We start from the raw sequence: 18,085 nt of genomic DNA, 5'->3' as shown, positions 1-18,085 counted from the left end.
GTGAAGAAGCTCTAAATTTTACGACAACATTCTATTTGAGAAAAATTTCTAGTACCGTGTTCGAATGTGGATCAGGTTCAGGTTCATGTAGATGTATAGTGAAACCATTTTCGATTCTCGCACTTGATTAATATACATGTATGGTCCAGAAAGTGTAGCTCCCGATCACAGAGATAATTCACTAGCAGACGGCAAACCAGTGAGTGGCTTAATCGAACTTCGGTAGAGCTGCTGCTGCACTTTCACGATTGCTCTTTAAAAATGAGCAATCATGGGCTCATCCATACCGTATTAACAACACTGGAGAATGTACTTGTATCAGTAATTGATCAATAAACCTCATGAACTACAATGCACTCTAAATACCTTTTCCAGTATTCTCTGATGTTTGCTTGGCATACTTCATTGTTAATATAATTCAGCATTGCATTCATCTTGAGGGAAATAGCTTACTTTGTTGTAGAACACAATAACTTTGTAAGTTCGCTCGGATGTAGAGTATTTGTAACCGAAAAGTATTTCAACGAGAACAATTTTGAAACAGTTAAGATTGTATTCAAACAAAGTGAAAGATTTCTACTCTAGATTGCTGATTACTAAACTTGTATTTGTCTCAGGCATTATCATGAAATCCGTTTCCATGTATTCTAATAAATGCATTTTATTCTCCCAAGATTCGATCGTTCTCCGGTTCAGTTTGTATTTGTTTAGAGTAACCTGCCTCACCAAGATAATATAAAGATGCTTTTGGTGATAAGGATATCTTAAAAAAAATTAAACACCAAAAATGATAACTGAGGGTAAGGAATTCAACCACCTTTCCAGTATCAACAAATCGACTTGTTCGTTTTTGAAAGCGTTTTAGAGCAGTACAAATTAGCTGAAGAACGAAAATCTTGGATCGAAAACGAAAACGATAAATATGAGGAAGACATCGTTAAACTGGAATTATAAATTACAGCCGAGAGAGGAGTATTCCGCGTGTGTTTGAGGAGCAAGGAGAAAGTTTTGTCAACCACTCAACAGGTTTTTTCACCTCATATTGAGAGAACGTATTCACAGAAACTGAACGGTAATTGAAGGGCTGAGATAGCGAGTTTTCAGTTAACAAAATTGAATGATGATGGTTCCCATTCCCAAATAACTTCCTGTCGGCGAATTCGTTATCACTAATTCTTACTTTGAGGCCTCCAAAACACACTTTTCGTCTGATCAAATTCATTAGGCCTAATGGATTAGTAGATATGTGAGTAGTTTGTATCGTAGCTCTATGATGAAGTTTCCAACTTGAGTTGAATACAATACTTTGTGTAATACAAAACATGTAGATGTATAACATTTTTTAGATGTGGAATTCTTCTTATGCAGCAATAATTTTTTTGAAATTACTACGTTACGAAGAAGGGAGAGATCCACTTCAAGTTAAAATGTAATACGAATCAAACAAAATATATAAAGTCAAGAAATACATTCTGTCAAGAAATAGAGGTACTCTTTTCAAAAATGTATAAGCCCCGAATATGAAAAATTGAGAGCAGATCAAAATCTATTTAACGATCTTATTAAGACAACCTCTGACGTTGCTTTGTTTGTTGAAATATAGTGGTTATATGATTCGTCTAAATTGAATAGTGCACAAGGAATGACAAAATTGATTTATTGAAGATTCCATGAGTTAATCAAAATATATTTATGAGTTGATACCTCCAATAAATCATGAAATAAAACACACATTTGGCGTGTGTTGAAGTGTGACAATCTAGTGCTCTCAGGTTTCAATGTGTACATTCTTACGAGTCGTGCTTGCTTCAATGTGGGTTTTACCAATTAATGATCTTCACACGACTCGCATGTACATGCAAGTTTGCCAGCAAGCTTCGCAACAAATGTGATGCAATTAGGTAACAGTGCACGCTGAATGAAGCCACAGGATAATGTATCTTCTCCTTCAATGTGCACGAACCATCAGCCCCCGTTGATAAGGTATTCATTACGTGTGAACTCATGACAACGAAAACGAGTTGAGTTCACGTAATTCCAGGCAACGCGTCAACTTCACTTGGTTTTACATGTTTTCGAATGTGTGTGGTATGCGTATGGAATCGTGCTACACCTTCTCCAATATCCTCAAAAGTCTACTTTTTCAAGGTTCAAGAGTGATTGGAGATTAAATACTCATTTCTAAGAAGAGTAGTTCGAGAACAGCATGAGTCTACATAATATTCAGTACCTTCACCACGTCTTGAGAGTTATTAATATGTATTAATTAAAGTTTAGTACCTTCGGTACCTTTATGATGTCTTAAGAGTCAATAATCTGGAATAATTTTAATTTAAATTCAGTGTTTTCTCTACAGTTCACAGTGATATCAACTCCAGTCTGTCTGCATTGTTTGAATATGAAGCATTGATATCAAATTATATTATATTATAAAGAATGCCATTACAGGAAAAATTATTACTCTAAAACCATTTTTCGTTAAGAAATCTTGATCTTTGTGATTAATCTAATAGGAGCTAAAACAGTCTAATTTCCGCGTGTAGTAGAATCTACTGAGGTATCAATCACCTGTGAATTCAACGGAGAACGGAATCAGACAGTGGCATTTAGAGAAATTTTAATCCACGACATTCTGCGAAAGGATTAACGATTCCAGAAATGTCAAGCGGGATATTTTTGATGAGCATAACAATAATTATTGAGAATGCTGTTAGTTCAATGAGAAAGTGAAGATCTACAAAAACAGAGAGTCATATCAGTCATCAGGAAAACTACACGTTGCCTTCCAATCTTTTGCAAAATTAAAGGGATGACATTATTGATGATGCTACTCCTCTTCCTCGTTCGCCATCTGTTCTCTTGAATATCTTCGCGAATGCATCATAATGGAGAAAGTTAAGATAGAACTCCATCAACAATCAAGATGTCTCTGCTAGAAAAGTAATTTTAAAACAATTTAAATTTGATTTGTCACCTCTGAATTGATCCTGAATCATCCACTTTCCTGCACTTATTACTTTGTTTATTGTTTAAAAACCTTTCGAAATTTTTCTAAATAATCATATGGGATTATCATTTGAGTTGATGTATTAAGATAGTAAAGGAGTGAGACTAGCACAAAATGTGGAAAAATGAATAGATTATTGAAGAATCCGAATGAAGCTAAAACCAGATTTAGAAATAAAATAATCGATACCTACGCTCCACACAAATTCATTGAATTCATTAGAGTTTCATTCCCAATATTATTGCCTATGTTAAGAAAGTGACCGCAGATCTCTATGCCCTACTCATTTTATTATTTTTGTACAACAGTAGGCTAAACATGTTGTTAGCAAACATTATTTTTTGTATCATATCGAACTATACTAAACATCGTTTAATGGTTTTTCAAGGCTATAAATAATGTAATGATTCTGATTAATTTACGAATAATCCTCTTCCAATTTTTATGGATATGTTTCCATTGATGTTGCAGCGTCGACATGTAGTAGAAGTAGTAAATGAATAACCTGGTGATCACTCGAAACTACTTCAATTTCAAGGATAAGGCTTCTATTAGGGTTTACCATCATCATCTCAAGAACCAGGTTTTTCTTCGATTAATCTGTTCTAGTGACCATCATATCCTCGACCTTCCTCACAATATCTTGTGATATTGAGCTTCTATTGAATTATTCTGGATGGCATCCTATTCAAATGTTGACACCAGTTTCGTCTGTTTTGTATTATAACAAAAGAATATGGGCATAAGAAAAGAGCTCCTCGTATACCATTAGCACTACCATTAAGGGCGTTGGTGAATTGATGAGATGATTAAACAACCATGCCATCGGCGGGATTCGAACCCACAAACCAGGTGGTACTAGCAGACCGAAGTTTGTAACGCTCCTTACCACTGGACCAACCCCGCCGGCAACCAGCTCACTGAACACATTTGGATAAAGGATCCAGATTACGTGTCCCAAGTTTTGCAATTATCACAATTAGAGCGATCTTGATGACCTGTTCGTGTGATATGTAGGCTGGTGAGGCCTTGGCCAGAAGCTATCACAATCGATTCCCATGTGATTCGGATCATCTAATGTTACACTGCACTGCAGTATAGTGATATTCACTTTAAACAGCCAGCATTGGTTGAATCGAAAGTAATTATTTTTTTTATATGGATTGCTGACCGTTTGACGTGAATCTCACTGCAGGCCAAACTGCATCGTGATGGAAGTAGGACGTTTTGGATTCCGGCTCTGTTGGCAGCGCCAGCGCGCTTTTGTAATAGGCTCACCTCACCTCACCTAATGTCGTGCTCAACAATCACTGCTAGTGTGGATGAGCTCAGAATTTCGACCTAGGTTATTGTTCGCTTACTTTTTCAATCGCAATTGGATCATTTCTTGCCACAAAAATTAGGCTCTTCTGTTATACAATTTGTATATTACACGGTTTTTGATCCAATCACCGACCAAAAAAGTTAGCCTCTTTTGATTCCGGATCCAACCTTTGATAACCACACTTGAACTGCTGTTAATTTGAGTCCAAATATCCGAATAAATTGTTCAACATTGGAAACTATTAATTGATGTCATGGAAATTGTGGAATTTATCAAATATTTCTCATTGTTGAGAAATCTTATTCGACCTTAAAGTTTGCTTGCTCTTCAGACTAGTTCGTTCCAACAGGAGTGGTTTATTAATGAAAAATAATTATGTTGATCTCTTGCAATGAGCTTGTAAAGACTTATTTGAGCTTCATGAAGATCATGGAATCAAACCAATGACAGGCTGCATTCTACATCTTGTGAGACAATTCCAGACAAGGAATTGTATGGAAAACAAATAATAAATATAGGGTGTGAATGACAAAGGAACGCTCGCCGTTCGTCAGGCATGAAGAACCCACAGTGTCGAATTTCAATCCTGGATTCAAACCTTATTCACTGAGGATGAATCTTACCTCATTTATATCTAAAAATCAATATCAATGAGATTCTGCATAAAGGTTATATTAAGGATAAGAATTATTTACAAATCAATAACAATGAAATTCTGCATGGAGGTTATATAAAGGATGAGAATTATTTATGTAAATGACAGAAAAAGTATTATAAGTAAATTATTAAGATAAAGGTTGTGGTTCCACTGAATATCAATTTGTAGATATAGAACATGTTAGATATCCGTTCATTAATAGATAATAATATTGAACATATTTCACATTTCGTTTGAAAATACTAAATTCTATTAAATAATTAAGATAAAGGTTGTGGTTCCACTGGATATCAATTTGTAGATACAGAAAATGTTAGATATCCGTTCATTAATAGATAATAATATTGAACATATTTCACATTTCGTTTGAAAATACTAAATTCTATATAATTTGTGCCACTTCAAGCATAGGCTTGAAGCCTATAGTCTATTTGGCATACCCTTGCAGCCTTATAGAGTTGTATTTTTTTCTTGAACTACTTTCAAAACACCTATTTTTATGACGAAATCCAAGAATCCGGAAGTATTCAAGTGCGACTTTGCTAAATGCAGTACAACATGGCAGCGCTTGCCTGTGAAATGGGAGTATAGATAGTAGGGTCCAAGCAAGCGCTAGTGGACAACTCTCACACAAGGTCATTTATGTACGGGTCACGTACCGCAGATGCGATGCGATGCGACCCGCTTATAGCAGCAACTGACAGCCGGAGAGAGAAAGGCATTTCATTACAACGACCAGCCTAAAAAGTTTCGTTTTCGTCCGATGTAACTTTCGAAACCATGAGGGCATCACCTACTCTAAAACCTTATCACATCTGTTTTGGGAAACATGAATGCCGTGTTGTCGGCAATTCATTTTCTCTGTGATCAAATCGCATTCCAAGGCCAGCCACAGCAGCTTCTGGTCTCTCTTTTAATCAATTTAATCGCCTCTCTTGAAAAAAATATGTAAAATTTCAATTCATGATTACATATAATTTAATCCAATTTACATAATGTTCAAGATCAAGGTCTTTGAGTCTAATAGTTCTTGAACGTATTCACAAATAAATGGGTTGAGCGGGTTGAGCCAGCTGTAAAATTTCAACTTCAGAAATTTTATCGTCATGCTCTTAGTTCTTCCATTGGATGGGTAAATTCTAAGGGCAGCTCCACTGTCAAATTCAAAATCACTTTCTGGGGGTTCGGAACCATCAAAAACAGTGGGTCTATTCCCCCCCCCCCCTATTCGAAAAAAATCGTCAGTACTGATTGCTTCAACACTGCTGACCGTTTTTTAGGACGTTTTTTGATCAAGATTTGATTTTGTGTCCTCATCCCCGCAGAATGTCAAGGACACAGTCTGCTTGCCAGAATGTTGGTGAATGTTGTTCTTAATAATAGCTTGGAGAATCACATTACAAACACTTTAAATTTCATTTTTTGAGTTAGCACAGATACTTTACGTGGAGCACGAGAGCTTGAACAGTCAATGATGTCATTTTATCACTGACATGCGCAAGCAGGCTGGACTGAAGCAAGGAAATTGCTCTATGGGATGGGAAGCTCCATCTTCATTAAAGCGTGAGGAAGCGTGAATGTGAATAGCTTTTAAAGCGGAACACTTTTACCGATGTGCTTTTGTACGGATGTCAAAACAGTTGATCAGTGAGCAGTCTCTATCCTTGGAACGTCACTTATTACTACTGCCTTTACAATCTACACTCTCTTCCTAGTTGCATTTACATAGAGTAGAATATTTGATGATAATGGACATGAGATGTGTTCATGAAAGCCTCCAGTCTCACTGCAACAAGGATTCTTGCTTCTCAACCTATTCAAGTGAATGTGAATTATTTGATGATGGCGATAAAAAAGCCGTTCCCACCTTCAATTTGGGCAGAGATTGTAAGATGCTTTTCGTGTAGCCTTTAAGACTATTTATATTATTACGTCTTCACTATCAGCAGCATTCTCCAAGAGATTGACTTGGGAAGAGTGAACTTCAAATGCTTCTATGCACTTTAAAATAAAAAACCTCCCAGCATTCTTTGTTTAGATTGCATCAAGTTAATTGTTGTGACTTTCAATATTATACTCCAAAGATTTATAGAATCGACTTTCTATCCAGCCTGCCAAAGAGGCTGTTTAATTGAATAGAAATAATAGTCATCAACCATGAGAGCAGAGCATTGAATTTATTTGATATGATATTATGGAGCAAAGACGTTCATTAACTCGTTCGATACTCCGAGGTATCTAGGTACTACAATGTTGGTTAAATTGTCCAAATTTTTCCAATTTTTCAAGGTTATTGTAAATATCATAAATGGACGAGATACTCATATCAGTGGAAGGACATATATATGTGGAGAAAAGTTTTCTTGCACATAGGCCTACAGAGTTGGGCAATGAGGTATTGATGTAGATATGGATATCGAAGTAGCAGATACTCACTCATTTCTATACAAAACTCAATTTTTGCTCTTCGTGTAACTGGCGGTCATTTTCACCGAAACTGTCAAGCCAAATTTGACATGTATGCAGAGGTTATTTTGAATAATTGTAAAAATACTTCTAAAGCAAGAAATATGACTTATTTTACATCGTTTTTTTTAGAAAATCCTAAGGAATAATAAAATGTAGGAATAAAACCCACAAAAAATTTCTTGATTGTTTTTTGAACGAATATTTGAAAAAAAATTGGATTGAATTTTTTTTCCATTTTCAACCACTCATAAGTTTTCAACATTGTTCACCACAGAAATTCCAAAATAGTCAAAACACTCCTTTTTTCATCTAGATTCAAAATATGTAAACTTATAGTAAGAAAAAATGCAGAATAATAGATTTATATACAAAAATCTGTAATAGTGTATGCGCATTTTTGGCCGTAGGAGACTAACCGAATTTTGCATGTATGCAGTGGTTTGTCTGAATAATTATAGAAATACCTCTAAAGCACATATCATAAAGTATCATATATCATTTCATTCAGAAAATAACGAGGAATAATATTAAGTAAAAATAAAACTCACCAGAGAATTCCTTGTATGTCTTTTATTCGAAAATTTGAAAAATATTCACTTGAAAGTTTATTTTTTTTATTTTGAAACACTTAAGATATAATCACTGTTTTTCACATGAGTTCTAAATGAGCCAAAACACAACAGATTTACAATAACATAACCTATGTTATCCAGATTCAGAATATGTACACTTGTATAATATAAAAAAGCATAATAACAAAATTTGTTTTCATTGAAGTGGATTTCTAACATTCTACATTTCTAACATTGAAGTGTTCCTCAACATTCATTTCTTCTTCTGGGGGGTAGATTCTGACCCAATTTGGAGCTGGTAAAGGGACAGGAATTCCTTCATCTACTATATTATCACATACCAAATTATCATCTAAAGGATCAATATTATTTACTTGCAATGATTGTTCAATTTGGGGTTCATTTTCTTCGTTGTCAATGTTTTGTTCAGGAATGTTTACTAACGTCACTTCGTCACTGTCCTCACTTTCATGTGAATTGTCACTGAAATATTCATCAGATTCATCTATAAATATATTACTATCATTGTCGTCATTTTCTAAATGCAATAAACATCCACGAATATCACTGCTTCTTGATAATTCACTCATTTTAACAGTTTGCAAGACACGTAACTATCAACAACTAACACAGTAACACTATGTTTACATCGCTCAGAAAAAGCTAGATACTAGATCACTAAGAGATATTAGAGTACTGAAAAAACATATGGACATGAAGATAAAAGCATGCTGAATCTAGTGGTATAATTCTCGAAGCGAACAGACTGCAGGGAAATGAGATATAGAAGGCTGAAATAGATCATCTCGATCGAGACGTTGCCAGTCGGCTGAGGCGTACATGAGTCTCGATCGAGACGATCGCCAGCTCTAGGGATCGCAGTTCTTGAGAAGAAGAAATTGTAACATTAATTATGTACGAAAAATAACAAATGGAATGGTGTCTGATGTCTACACTCTGGTAGACGTTGTGAGAAGATTATGTCTGAGTGCCGTGCAAGAGATAACATTTCCTTAAATGCCATGGAGGAAACGTTTGATGAAGATTGGGGGTTTCTATTTGTCATTGCTGTTTTTGTGGCAATGATGAATAGTTTACTGTGGCATGAATCGAACTTCATTGTTGACCCTTACTTTTCTCGAGAAGACTGTTAATTCATATCGTTACCTAATAATACTGCGTGTTTTTTGTGTCACAATAGATTAGACAGAATTCTGTCAACCTCGCTACTGTATGGACCCAACATATGACATACATCGAGACCTTCCCTGGACGCCTCACAACGTTGCGTGGAGATGTGCAGTGACTTCCTCGATTACCGGACATGCCACATTGAGACTATTTTTTATGGGCTACCTCAAAGCATGAAGTTCTATACACTCCATAAACGAACTGCATTTTCCAGAATGATGTTATTTATCGCTAATCAATGCTACAGTTTGCTATATACAATTATTTCAATTGCAACATTACAACTTACACACTGGGAGAAAAAAATCAAGTTTCGTTTAAATATGAGGGTAACTTCTATGACAAATTATCCTTACTTAAATGCCTAACCCTGAACATTTTTGATTCTAAATTGGAATTTTGTATGCAAACTAGAGTTTTTCTTGTTATCAAAATTATTTTTTTAAAATTAAATCGCTTCAATTTGAAAAAAAATGAATTGAACAATTTATAATGAGAGGTCTTTGATAAATCAATATTATAACTTTCAGTTATAAAAACATTGAATATAAATTGAACACATTTTTTAATAATCTCGAAAATTGATGTAGACTACCGTAATTAGACTGTAATAATAACCCAACCTTGAAGCTAATTTTACATCTATGTAATAATATGGAGCCCCTAGTTTTCAATTTCAATGTATACTGTACGTTTAGAGAGAGAGAGAGAGAGAGAGAGAGAGAGAGAGAGAGAGAGAGAGAGAGAGAGAGAGAGAGAGAGTGAGAGAGAGAGAGAGAGATGAAGGAATTTTAAGCTTCAATTTCAATTCAATACTATCAATTTGAGCGCTATCCTGTTTTATTATTAACATCCACTGATACGGCATTCAAATTTCAATAACAGCAAAATAGAAACACTATATTTCTACTTGATAATTATCATGGCAAATTTAATAATTATTGCTCCCAGTCACCAGTGCTCTATCATTCCATTTATTTGCAACGAAACTATAAGTGAGCATATCTCCAGGAATATGTACTGGAATTTGTACAAAACGTTTACTTAATATTGCAGCGGCTATGGTTGATGAGAGACTGAGTATATTGTATATATGCCAATGATAATAATTGAATGAGTCCTGTTCAAACATACATGAAACTAGAATAAAGCATACACTGTTAGAAATTTGAGTGATAAAATCGTATGAGGTTCTCTCCTTAGCTGGACTGTCCAATGTCTGTTAAACGAATAACCAGAGCATATATACTTCCATGTTTGCTCTAGAACTAGGAATAGCCACTATATCAATAAAGTAAACAAGGTATGGGTAGGCACGTGCTATAGAATATCTTTCGAGCACAGATTCAATCCCTATAATATTGACCAGAGCTCGATAGTTTTTTCTCCAAAACTTTCACAAGTTGTGAAACAAATGAGCATGAGCTTTAAAAGCATGTCGAAGAGGAAAAATTGAATTACAGTAAAACGGTATCGGATTACACGATCGCCTTTTTAGTCCAGTAAAGAACTAAGATGAAAAATATTCCGGAACAGCGATGTCCAACCACATAGCACTTTCCCCGGACGACTATTGCTGCCTCAAGCAACAAAACTAATTAGCATTTTTCGCATTCCTAACTTGTAGAGACATCAGGTAAATGTGAGATATTCTAGGAATCAACTCAGCAGCCTCAATCTGAGTCAAGCAAATTTGTCTAGTTTTTGTTTACATCAATATGTTCGTGGTCACCGAATTATTTTAAATCTTAGATAACAATCAAGCTTCTGGATGAGGTCTTCAGATTGGTTTTCTGAGATCTCATCGTGCTCGCAGTAGTATGTCCAAGGCATCACGTTCCGCATCCTTTACGTAAGTAATAAGCGATTGAATATTGCATAATGGTTGGGATGATACCAGATATAAAACTATTCCAGATTTCAACATTCCCAAAGCTTCGAAAAGAATTTGATCAACCGGAAAAATCCTATTAACCCAGATAACATTTTAATAAATCTGACTCTATAATTAATTCTTAAATGTTTATTTTGAGTGAGAAATATAATTTAATTCTTAAACGTTTATTTTGATAGAGAAATATAACCTACAAGTTTCTATATGCAGTGAATATTATATCATCTGATATCTTAAGCACTGTAATCATTAGATCCTATGACATAACACTGCGAATGTCATGTCGACAACGGTGACAGTGGACGATTTATTCAATCAGTATTTTAAAATCACCCCTCTCCCGTCATGCGATTCGCAGTAGTGTAAGTAAGGCTTAAAGCTGATTTCAAGTCACATAGTCGATATACTGTGCCAATATAATTATTATTATTAAAAGAGATTATTATGATAAGAGATATTGACCATTTCTAAAGGCTGACCTGTACTAATCGAAGCCTCTCATGAAACTTTTTCAAGCCTTATGCACATCACTGCAATTTACAACGGGAGAATTAAAATTTCACTTGGCTACAACACAAAGTTCATTTTTATCGCTTAGGTAATTTCATCCTAATACTCGACATTCAAGCTCTCTAAACCTTATCAAGTTTTGAAGCTTAGACCTAGAAGCATCCAAGTAACCAATTCATTCATCCCAATAATATATTCTATTCTATTAATTTTATAATTTTTTCAAGATTAATTCATACGGTACTATCTGTGTTCTTCTATAGATTATTGTTCTCCCCAGTTCACTCCAAAATTGTCAACTAGCTCTGATGCAATTTTATAGATTCGTAGAACGAAGAATATCTTCGATCAAAATAATATCTAGATATGAAAAGTGAACGTTATTTCAGCTTAGAAGATAAGCTGCGAGAAAGCGGATAATGTGATCGATGGTGTCTGGTGTCGGTTTATGGAGCATCTTCGGCGATGCTGTCGCATATTATTTCGTGGTGGGATTCACGAAATGTCACTCGTAATAATTCGGATCGGCTTGGTGGTTTCTCAAGAGCTGCAGATCTGGGTCGGCAACGGCGAGCAGACTTCGCCCGTCGCCATTCATAATATTTGCGTCAGTTATCCACCAACCGTGAAATCAAGCATTCACGCTTCCCAAGTCAAGGCAAGGCGAGAGCCAAATCTTATCAAAAACTGCTCTGTTGAGATGAGAGGGGAGAAGGAACCCAGTGATAAACATAACTTGATAATATGGTGGAGAAATTGATCAAGGAGAAGGAAGATGAGGAGATGAACAGGAGGTGGAGGATGATTTGGAGAAGGAGAAGAAGAAGAAGAGAAGAAGAAGAAGAAGAAGAAGAAGAAGAAGAAGAAGAGAAGAAGAGAAGAAGAAGAAGAAGAAGAAGAAGAAGAAGAAGAAGAAGAAGAAGAGAAGAAGAAGAAGGAAGAAGAAGAAGAAGAAGAAGAAGAAGAAGAAGAAGAAGAAGAAGAAGAAGAAGAAGAAGAAGAAGAGAAGAAGAAGAAGAAGAAGAAGAAGAAGGAGAAGAAGAAGAAGGAGGGGGTGGAGGAGTAGGAGACGAAGGATGAAAAAGAGAAGGGGGAAAGGAGGAAGAAGAAGAAGGCGAGAAGGAGGAGGAGGAGACGAGGAGAGGGAGGAGGAAAAGGAGAAGGAGGTGAAATAAGCTTCAATGAAAGAGGAGAAGGAGTCGGTGGTATAGGCGGGAAAGGTTCTGGAGAAGGAAAAATAATCAAGAAGGATAAAGGTGTCTCTAAGATGAAAAAGATCTGTCTACAACCACTAGATGAACTAGATCTGTCATTTGTGGCTTGGTGTGAAGAAAGATTCTCTTTCGATTATGATTCAAATGGAGCCTGCCCAACAAAAAACTTGAAATAATAATTATATTTTTGGCATTGGGAGAAGACTGAGTTTTGTCTTGGATACGAATATAGGGAAAAAAATTCTGACTTTGAGAATAGTCTTCAAACTTGTAGTCTCAATCCCTCACATAATATAAGACTGCATTATTTTGAAGTTTTGTCTACAATATTGGAAGTATGATTTCGGAGCAGGGCAGGTAAGTGGTGAAGATCGTTATATATTATGTCGGTCTATATTTTCCAGGGCTTCAGATGGACATGATAATATTATCGTCGGTTCCGGATGTTTAAAAGCAGTCGTTAGGTCATGTCAGATGCCCTGAAATTGATCAGGTGCGACCTGAAAACTCTTATACCAGACCTGACCCAGCCTGGTCACACGATATTGTTATTATAAAATTCAAACCCAGAGATTTTTTTTCTAAAAACATTAGTAAGTTTGTAGACATCAATTTTGTTAGTTTGGAACTTTTATTTCCTAGAGACTGAGTAAGCCAAAATTTTATGAAACTGCTAGTAGAGTCAGAGCCGCGCGCTCAGACTAATGACATTGTCTGGAACCAAAACTTGGTCTTAGTATACGTTTACATGATAATCGGACTATTAATTGTGGACGGAAAATTTGACCCGCTTCTGAATTATAAGACAATTATTGTATTGAGCCACTTTTTATTGATTGAATTCCAGCAATTAGACTGCGACGTGCGACTAGTCTGGAATGATGCCGAAAGCACTTTGATTCAGTCACTGGAGCAGAACTCTGCACAATCAATTAATTCCGAGCTCTATTATCTATATCACATTACATCGGTCCAGAATTTATCATTCCTTCTAGATAGGAAACGAAGTTTTATCAATCCACTAAATTTTCAATAAAATGATTCTGAAGTTATTTTTCCAACATAATTTTACAAACAGGGTTGGAAATTAATAATTGAATTTCCGAAAATTCCTCTTCATCTATTAAATTCACTTCTCTGAAGAGCTAAGAGGCTCTGTTCTTGGTCATAACAGTAGAATTAGAAAAAATACATTCAAATCACAACTTCACACACATTTAGCAATGTTGGCCTTTCGACCTTCAACTTTCTCTGCGAATTTGACCGCAAGGTAGAAAGTTTATACAATCCGAGTTGGTTTTGACCGTAACACTGAAATATTTTTGAATAGCATTATAAGTGAAACGTTTCTTCATCATTGTTATTGACATCCGATGGAACCAGAATGAACTACCAGAACCTGTTTGAGTGTCTTAGAAAACCACCACATTTAAGTGTAGATTAGAACAAATAGGATTTGAAGCATCACTTCAAAATAAAAGGATTCTCATTTCTCCTGGAAAGTAATCTCGCGTAGAAGGAGTACTATTCTGTATAGAAATTAATCCCGATTCCTATACTAAAATTTCCAACTAATTGCTATTACTACAAATGAAAAATACATGATTAATTGATCACAATGAAAACAAATTGATGGGCTTCGAATTCATTAAAATTTCTCACAATCGTACCTTGTACTTTTTGTATGTAGTTGAATGAATGCATTTAGTAGTGGACATTCTCAGTTATACTCTACAACTAAAAAATGTACTTCCATGCTCTCAAGATTAACTCACATACTGAATGGCAACCCATGCATTGTTAGGCTATCACTATCTATAGCGAACAAAAGAGTATATAATATCATGGTGCTTAGGCCTATTAAAATTTGAGACTTAAATTAGAAGAGTATCAGTATGTATCGATATTATAATTTCTCAATGAAAGATATATTTGAAAACAAATTTGAGTATAGGTCTAATATAGAAGAAAAACAGTTAGCAGTAATTGTATACCGAAGTTCAAATTTTATCACATATGCGTAAGATTTATTACTAATCCTATTACCATGGATTCGATTTCGTATTCTTGTGATGCTCAGAAATTCGGAAAATCATTTCCCAGAATAGGGACCTAACTTTTTCAAAAACTACTATTGAATGGCAATGACTGATGTTATTGTTGGATTTATTGGTCACAACTAGAATAAAATACGACTTGTGTATTTTATTCTAAAAATACAGGAATAGAAGAATAATCCTTCTTTATAAAAAATATAGGTTATTATTTTTTTACATGAGAACTTCTCTAATACATATTGATGTCTACAATAACAAAAAATTGAAATAACTTTCATGCCCAATTGATTCTCAGAGTAGGCTACAAGATCAACAATGACTTGATATTGCAAACCATACATGAAGGAATTGAATTCATTGCCGCATGTATGTGGTGAGAACATAGGTTTTTGTGGTCTTCTTGATGGAGATAGAAGATCAAATTACACTTCATTGACAAGGACTAAAAGGAATAAGCTCATCGAATTATAATTATAACTAATTTCACTCAACTAGAAACTGATACATTGTTGCATCGAGAGATTCAAATTTTTTTTTTAGTTTCATGTAGGCTACTCGCATTATTACTCAATTCTAATATATCATTCATTCTCCTTACAATATTCACTCTGCGTTTGAGAGGAAAATGATGATTTTTTATTATTCATTTTCTATTCTCCATTTGTACGGAAAATCATCATTGGAATTATTAGGAGAGACGAGAGAGACAAAAACCTTTGGATATTCCTCTCCCGAATTTAAAAACATAAAATGATATAATCAATTTAGAAACATCAGATTAGAAAAAAATCATTTAATGGTTAAGGGAAGTAATGAAGGAGTCATATCATTCATTTCTATGTGTAGAAAATGGATTAAAAAATCCGAAAGCACTCCACATTTAAGTACTTGTTTTTAACAACTTTTATTTAAAAACTTGACACTAGTGTCTTCAAAAATAGTTCAAAAACGAATTATGAACTAGCAGTTCGTCATGGATAGTGGATTAGATTGGTTTTATAGTGGATATAGCAAGGTTTTCAATGCATTTTCTAATATTTTTTTTTCATCTAAATAGTCTCATTTGAACCATTTAAATGGATTTTCCACGAAACATATACAACAGATTAGGTCCAATTCTTCTCAATTGAAAGAGATCATAAAATTTATGAGTATTATTAATACTCAATTATCTCTCACTTTTAATTTTGTCGAGTATTTCAACTGAATTTTGTGATTGGGTACTTGAAAATGTCCATTAAAGTCAAATCATATCTCAGTTGAATGTGATTGGAAAACTTGGCTGGAAATTACTCAATGCTTGATTCCACTTTTACATAGCGCTCTCCGAACTCTTATATTTTATTTCAATCCAGTTAGTACCATGCTCATAAAGGTACCAGGTACATGGAGAATTTCTATTATGCTCTATTGATTTGATATCAATATCAAAGAAGAATAAGCATGTCCAGAGAATAGAAGCATAACGAGAGTATTACAAAATTCACTCACAAATTGAGAATTCTCTTGAGATCTGTCGATTTGTTTCATACAAAAATTGAAACTCGAGGATACTACACAGTCTAGTATCAGATAGTTTAGTCATTTCAATCATTTTTCATTCAGTGATGAATGAAAGTGGCTGCTAAATAAGTGAAAGATTCTATAAAACAGATAGAGCCATTTATTCAAATAAGAAGCCTACAGAAAAAATCTGGTGTGGCGCACTCACACAACTTTCCTTGCCGTTATGAAAATATTATTGATCACCTGACTCTTAGTGTTCACGCGTATCTCGAGTCTACTATTCAAAGATCTGAGCCATAGTGTAAACGCGCATCTCAAGTCTACTATTCAAAGATCTGAGCCAGCTGATGACAGGACAATAACGCTGGAGACACACGAGGTCTGCTATCTCTTCATAGTGAATGATTTAATAGAATCAACAGTTGCCAACAGTTAGCAATTGAATAATCACATTTTTTCGAATTTCGAGTTTATTTTCAAATTTAGGTGAAAATGTTACTGAAATTTAGAAATTAGGGTACCTTATTTTTTTCGGAAAGCAATACTTTCCTTACCTATGGTTATAGGGCAAGGAAAGTAAAAACTGATATTATTGCCCAGAGTTAAAAAATAAAGTGTCAATAATAATATTTTATTGATTTGATAATAGATTAGTATAATAATAATTATACAAATTGAGAGCGAAACATAAGTAAGGACTACGAATATTGTTGAATACAATCATATGTCTGTAAGTTGAAGAAAATATTATTCTTGATTAATAATTGTGAGCAACTTATTTAATTATCAATGATGGAAATAAATAGTAATAGCCTACTCCATTATCGCCAAGAAATGAGAATGTGAGAGGTAATTGTACAGAAAGGGGAACAAAATTATATAAGTATAGTTGGAAACAAAATTATTAATATAATATTTAGTGTTTTTTATTTAAATTTATTTATATAATATTATAATAATATAATACAAAATTATTTTATATAATATATTATTATTTATTAATATATTAGTGTATTGGAATATTTATTGCATACCTGTTGAATATAGCCGTCATTTCAGTGTATCACACAAATCTGTAGAAAAGTTATTCCTTGTATTGTTTTTGTCATCAACTTGAAAACTTGTTGATAAACTACTTTTCACAAACGCAACGCCGATTAGAGTTAATAAACGCCACCGTCGTCATGGAGAACTAAAACTGACAAACAGTACTGTTGCTGAGCACTCGAATAAGGACGAAGAACTGGCACTCTCCTTGTGTTGGTTGGTTGGTTGGTTGGTTCATGCACTCACGGCACGACGCGACTTTGCACTGAGCGGTGAGTGGGACCTGTGCACCTGGGACCGTCTTGGCGCGTATCGTCCTCGCCGCCGTCTCTGTGGCAGAAGCGTCACGATGAGCAGCGCAACGAGGAGCGCCGATGGAAAGAGTGGCACGGTACCGGTCATCTACGTTCACGGACTCGGTCACACTTTCCTTTCGCTGCACTCACACACATTCACACTCTCACACATACATCTAGCAAACGTTTATGGCTCGTTTGCTATCGGATTCCTCTGTTTCAAACAAGCTGACCAAGTGTAATCTGTAAACTCGGATGAGGACTCTCCAGCAAAAAACACTCCTCTCAAGTAGAGTCAACTAAGCTCTTTCACTATCAGATTCCTCAGTTGAGGAACATA

General features: G+C 34.9%; 1 protein-coding gene across 1 annotated transcript in view; it reads right to left on the bottom strand.

The window, feature by feature from the left end:
- The window catches only part of LOC120350634, a 48,293-nt gene extending 30,457 nt beyond the window's left edge, over positions 1-17,836 (bottom strand). Inside the window, exon 1 of the mRNA XM_039425021.1 lies at positions 17,437-17,836. Coding sequence (XP_039280955.1) covers positions 17,437-17,456 — 20 coding nt within the window. The 5' untranslated portion in view covers positions 17,457-17,836. The remainder of the gene's footprint in view (positions 1-17,436) is intronic.
- Between the last annotated feature and the right edge of the window lie 249 nt (positions 17,837-18,085).

This window comes from Nilaparvata lugens, chromosome 1, assembly GCF_014356525.2.
Source record: "Nilaparvata lugens isolate BPH chromosome 1, ASM1435652v1, whole genome shotgun sequence".
Taxonomy (NCBI): Eukaryota; Metazoa; Arthropoda; class Insecta; order Hemiptera; family Delphacidae; genus Nilaparvata; species Nilaparvata lugens.
The sequence above is the reverse complement of the archived record's forward strand: the minus strand, read 5'-3'. Positions and strand labels throughout refer to the sequence as shown.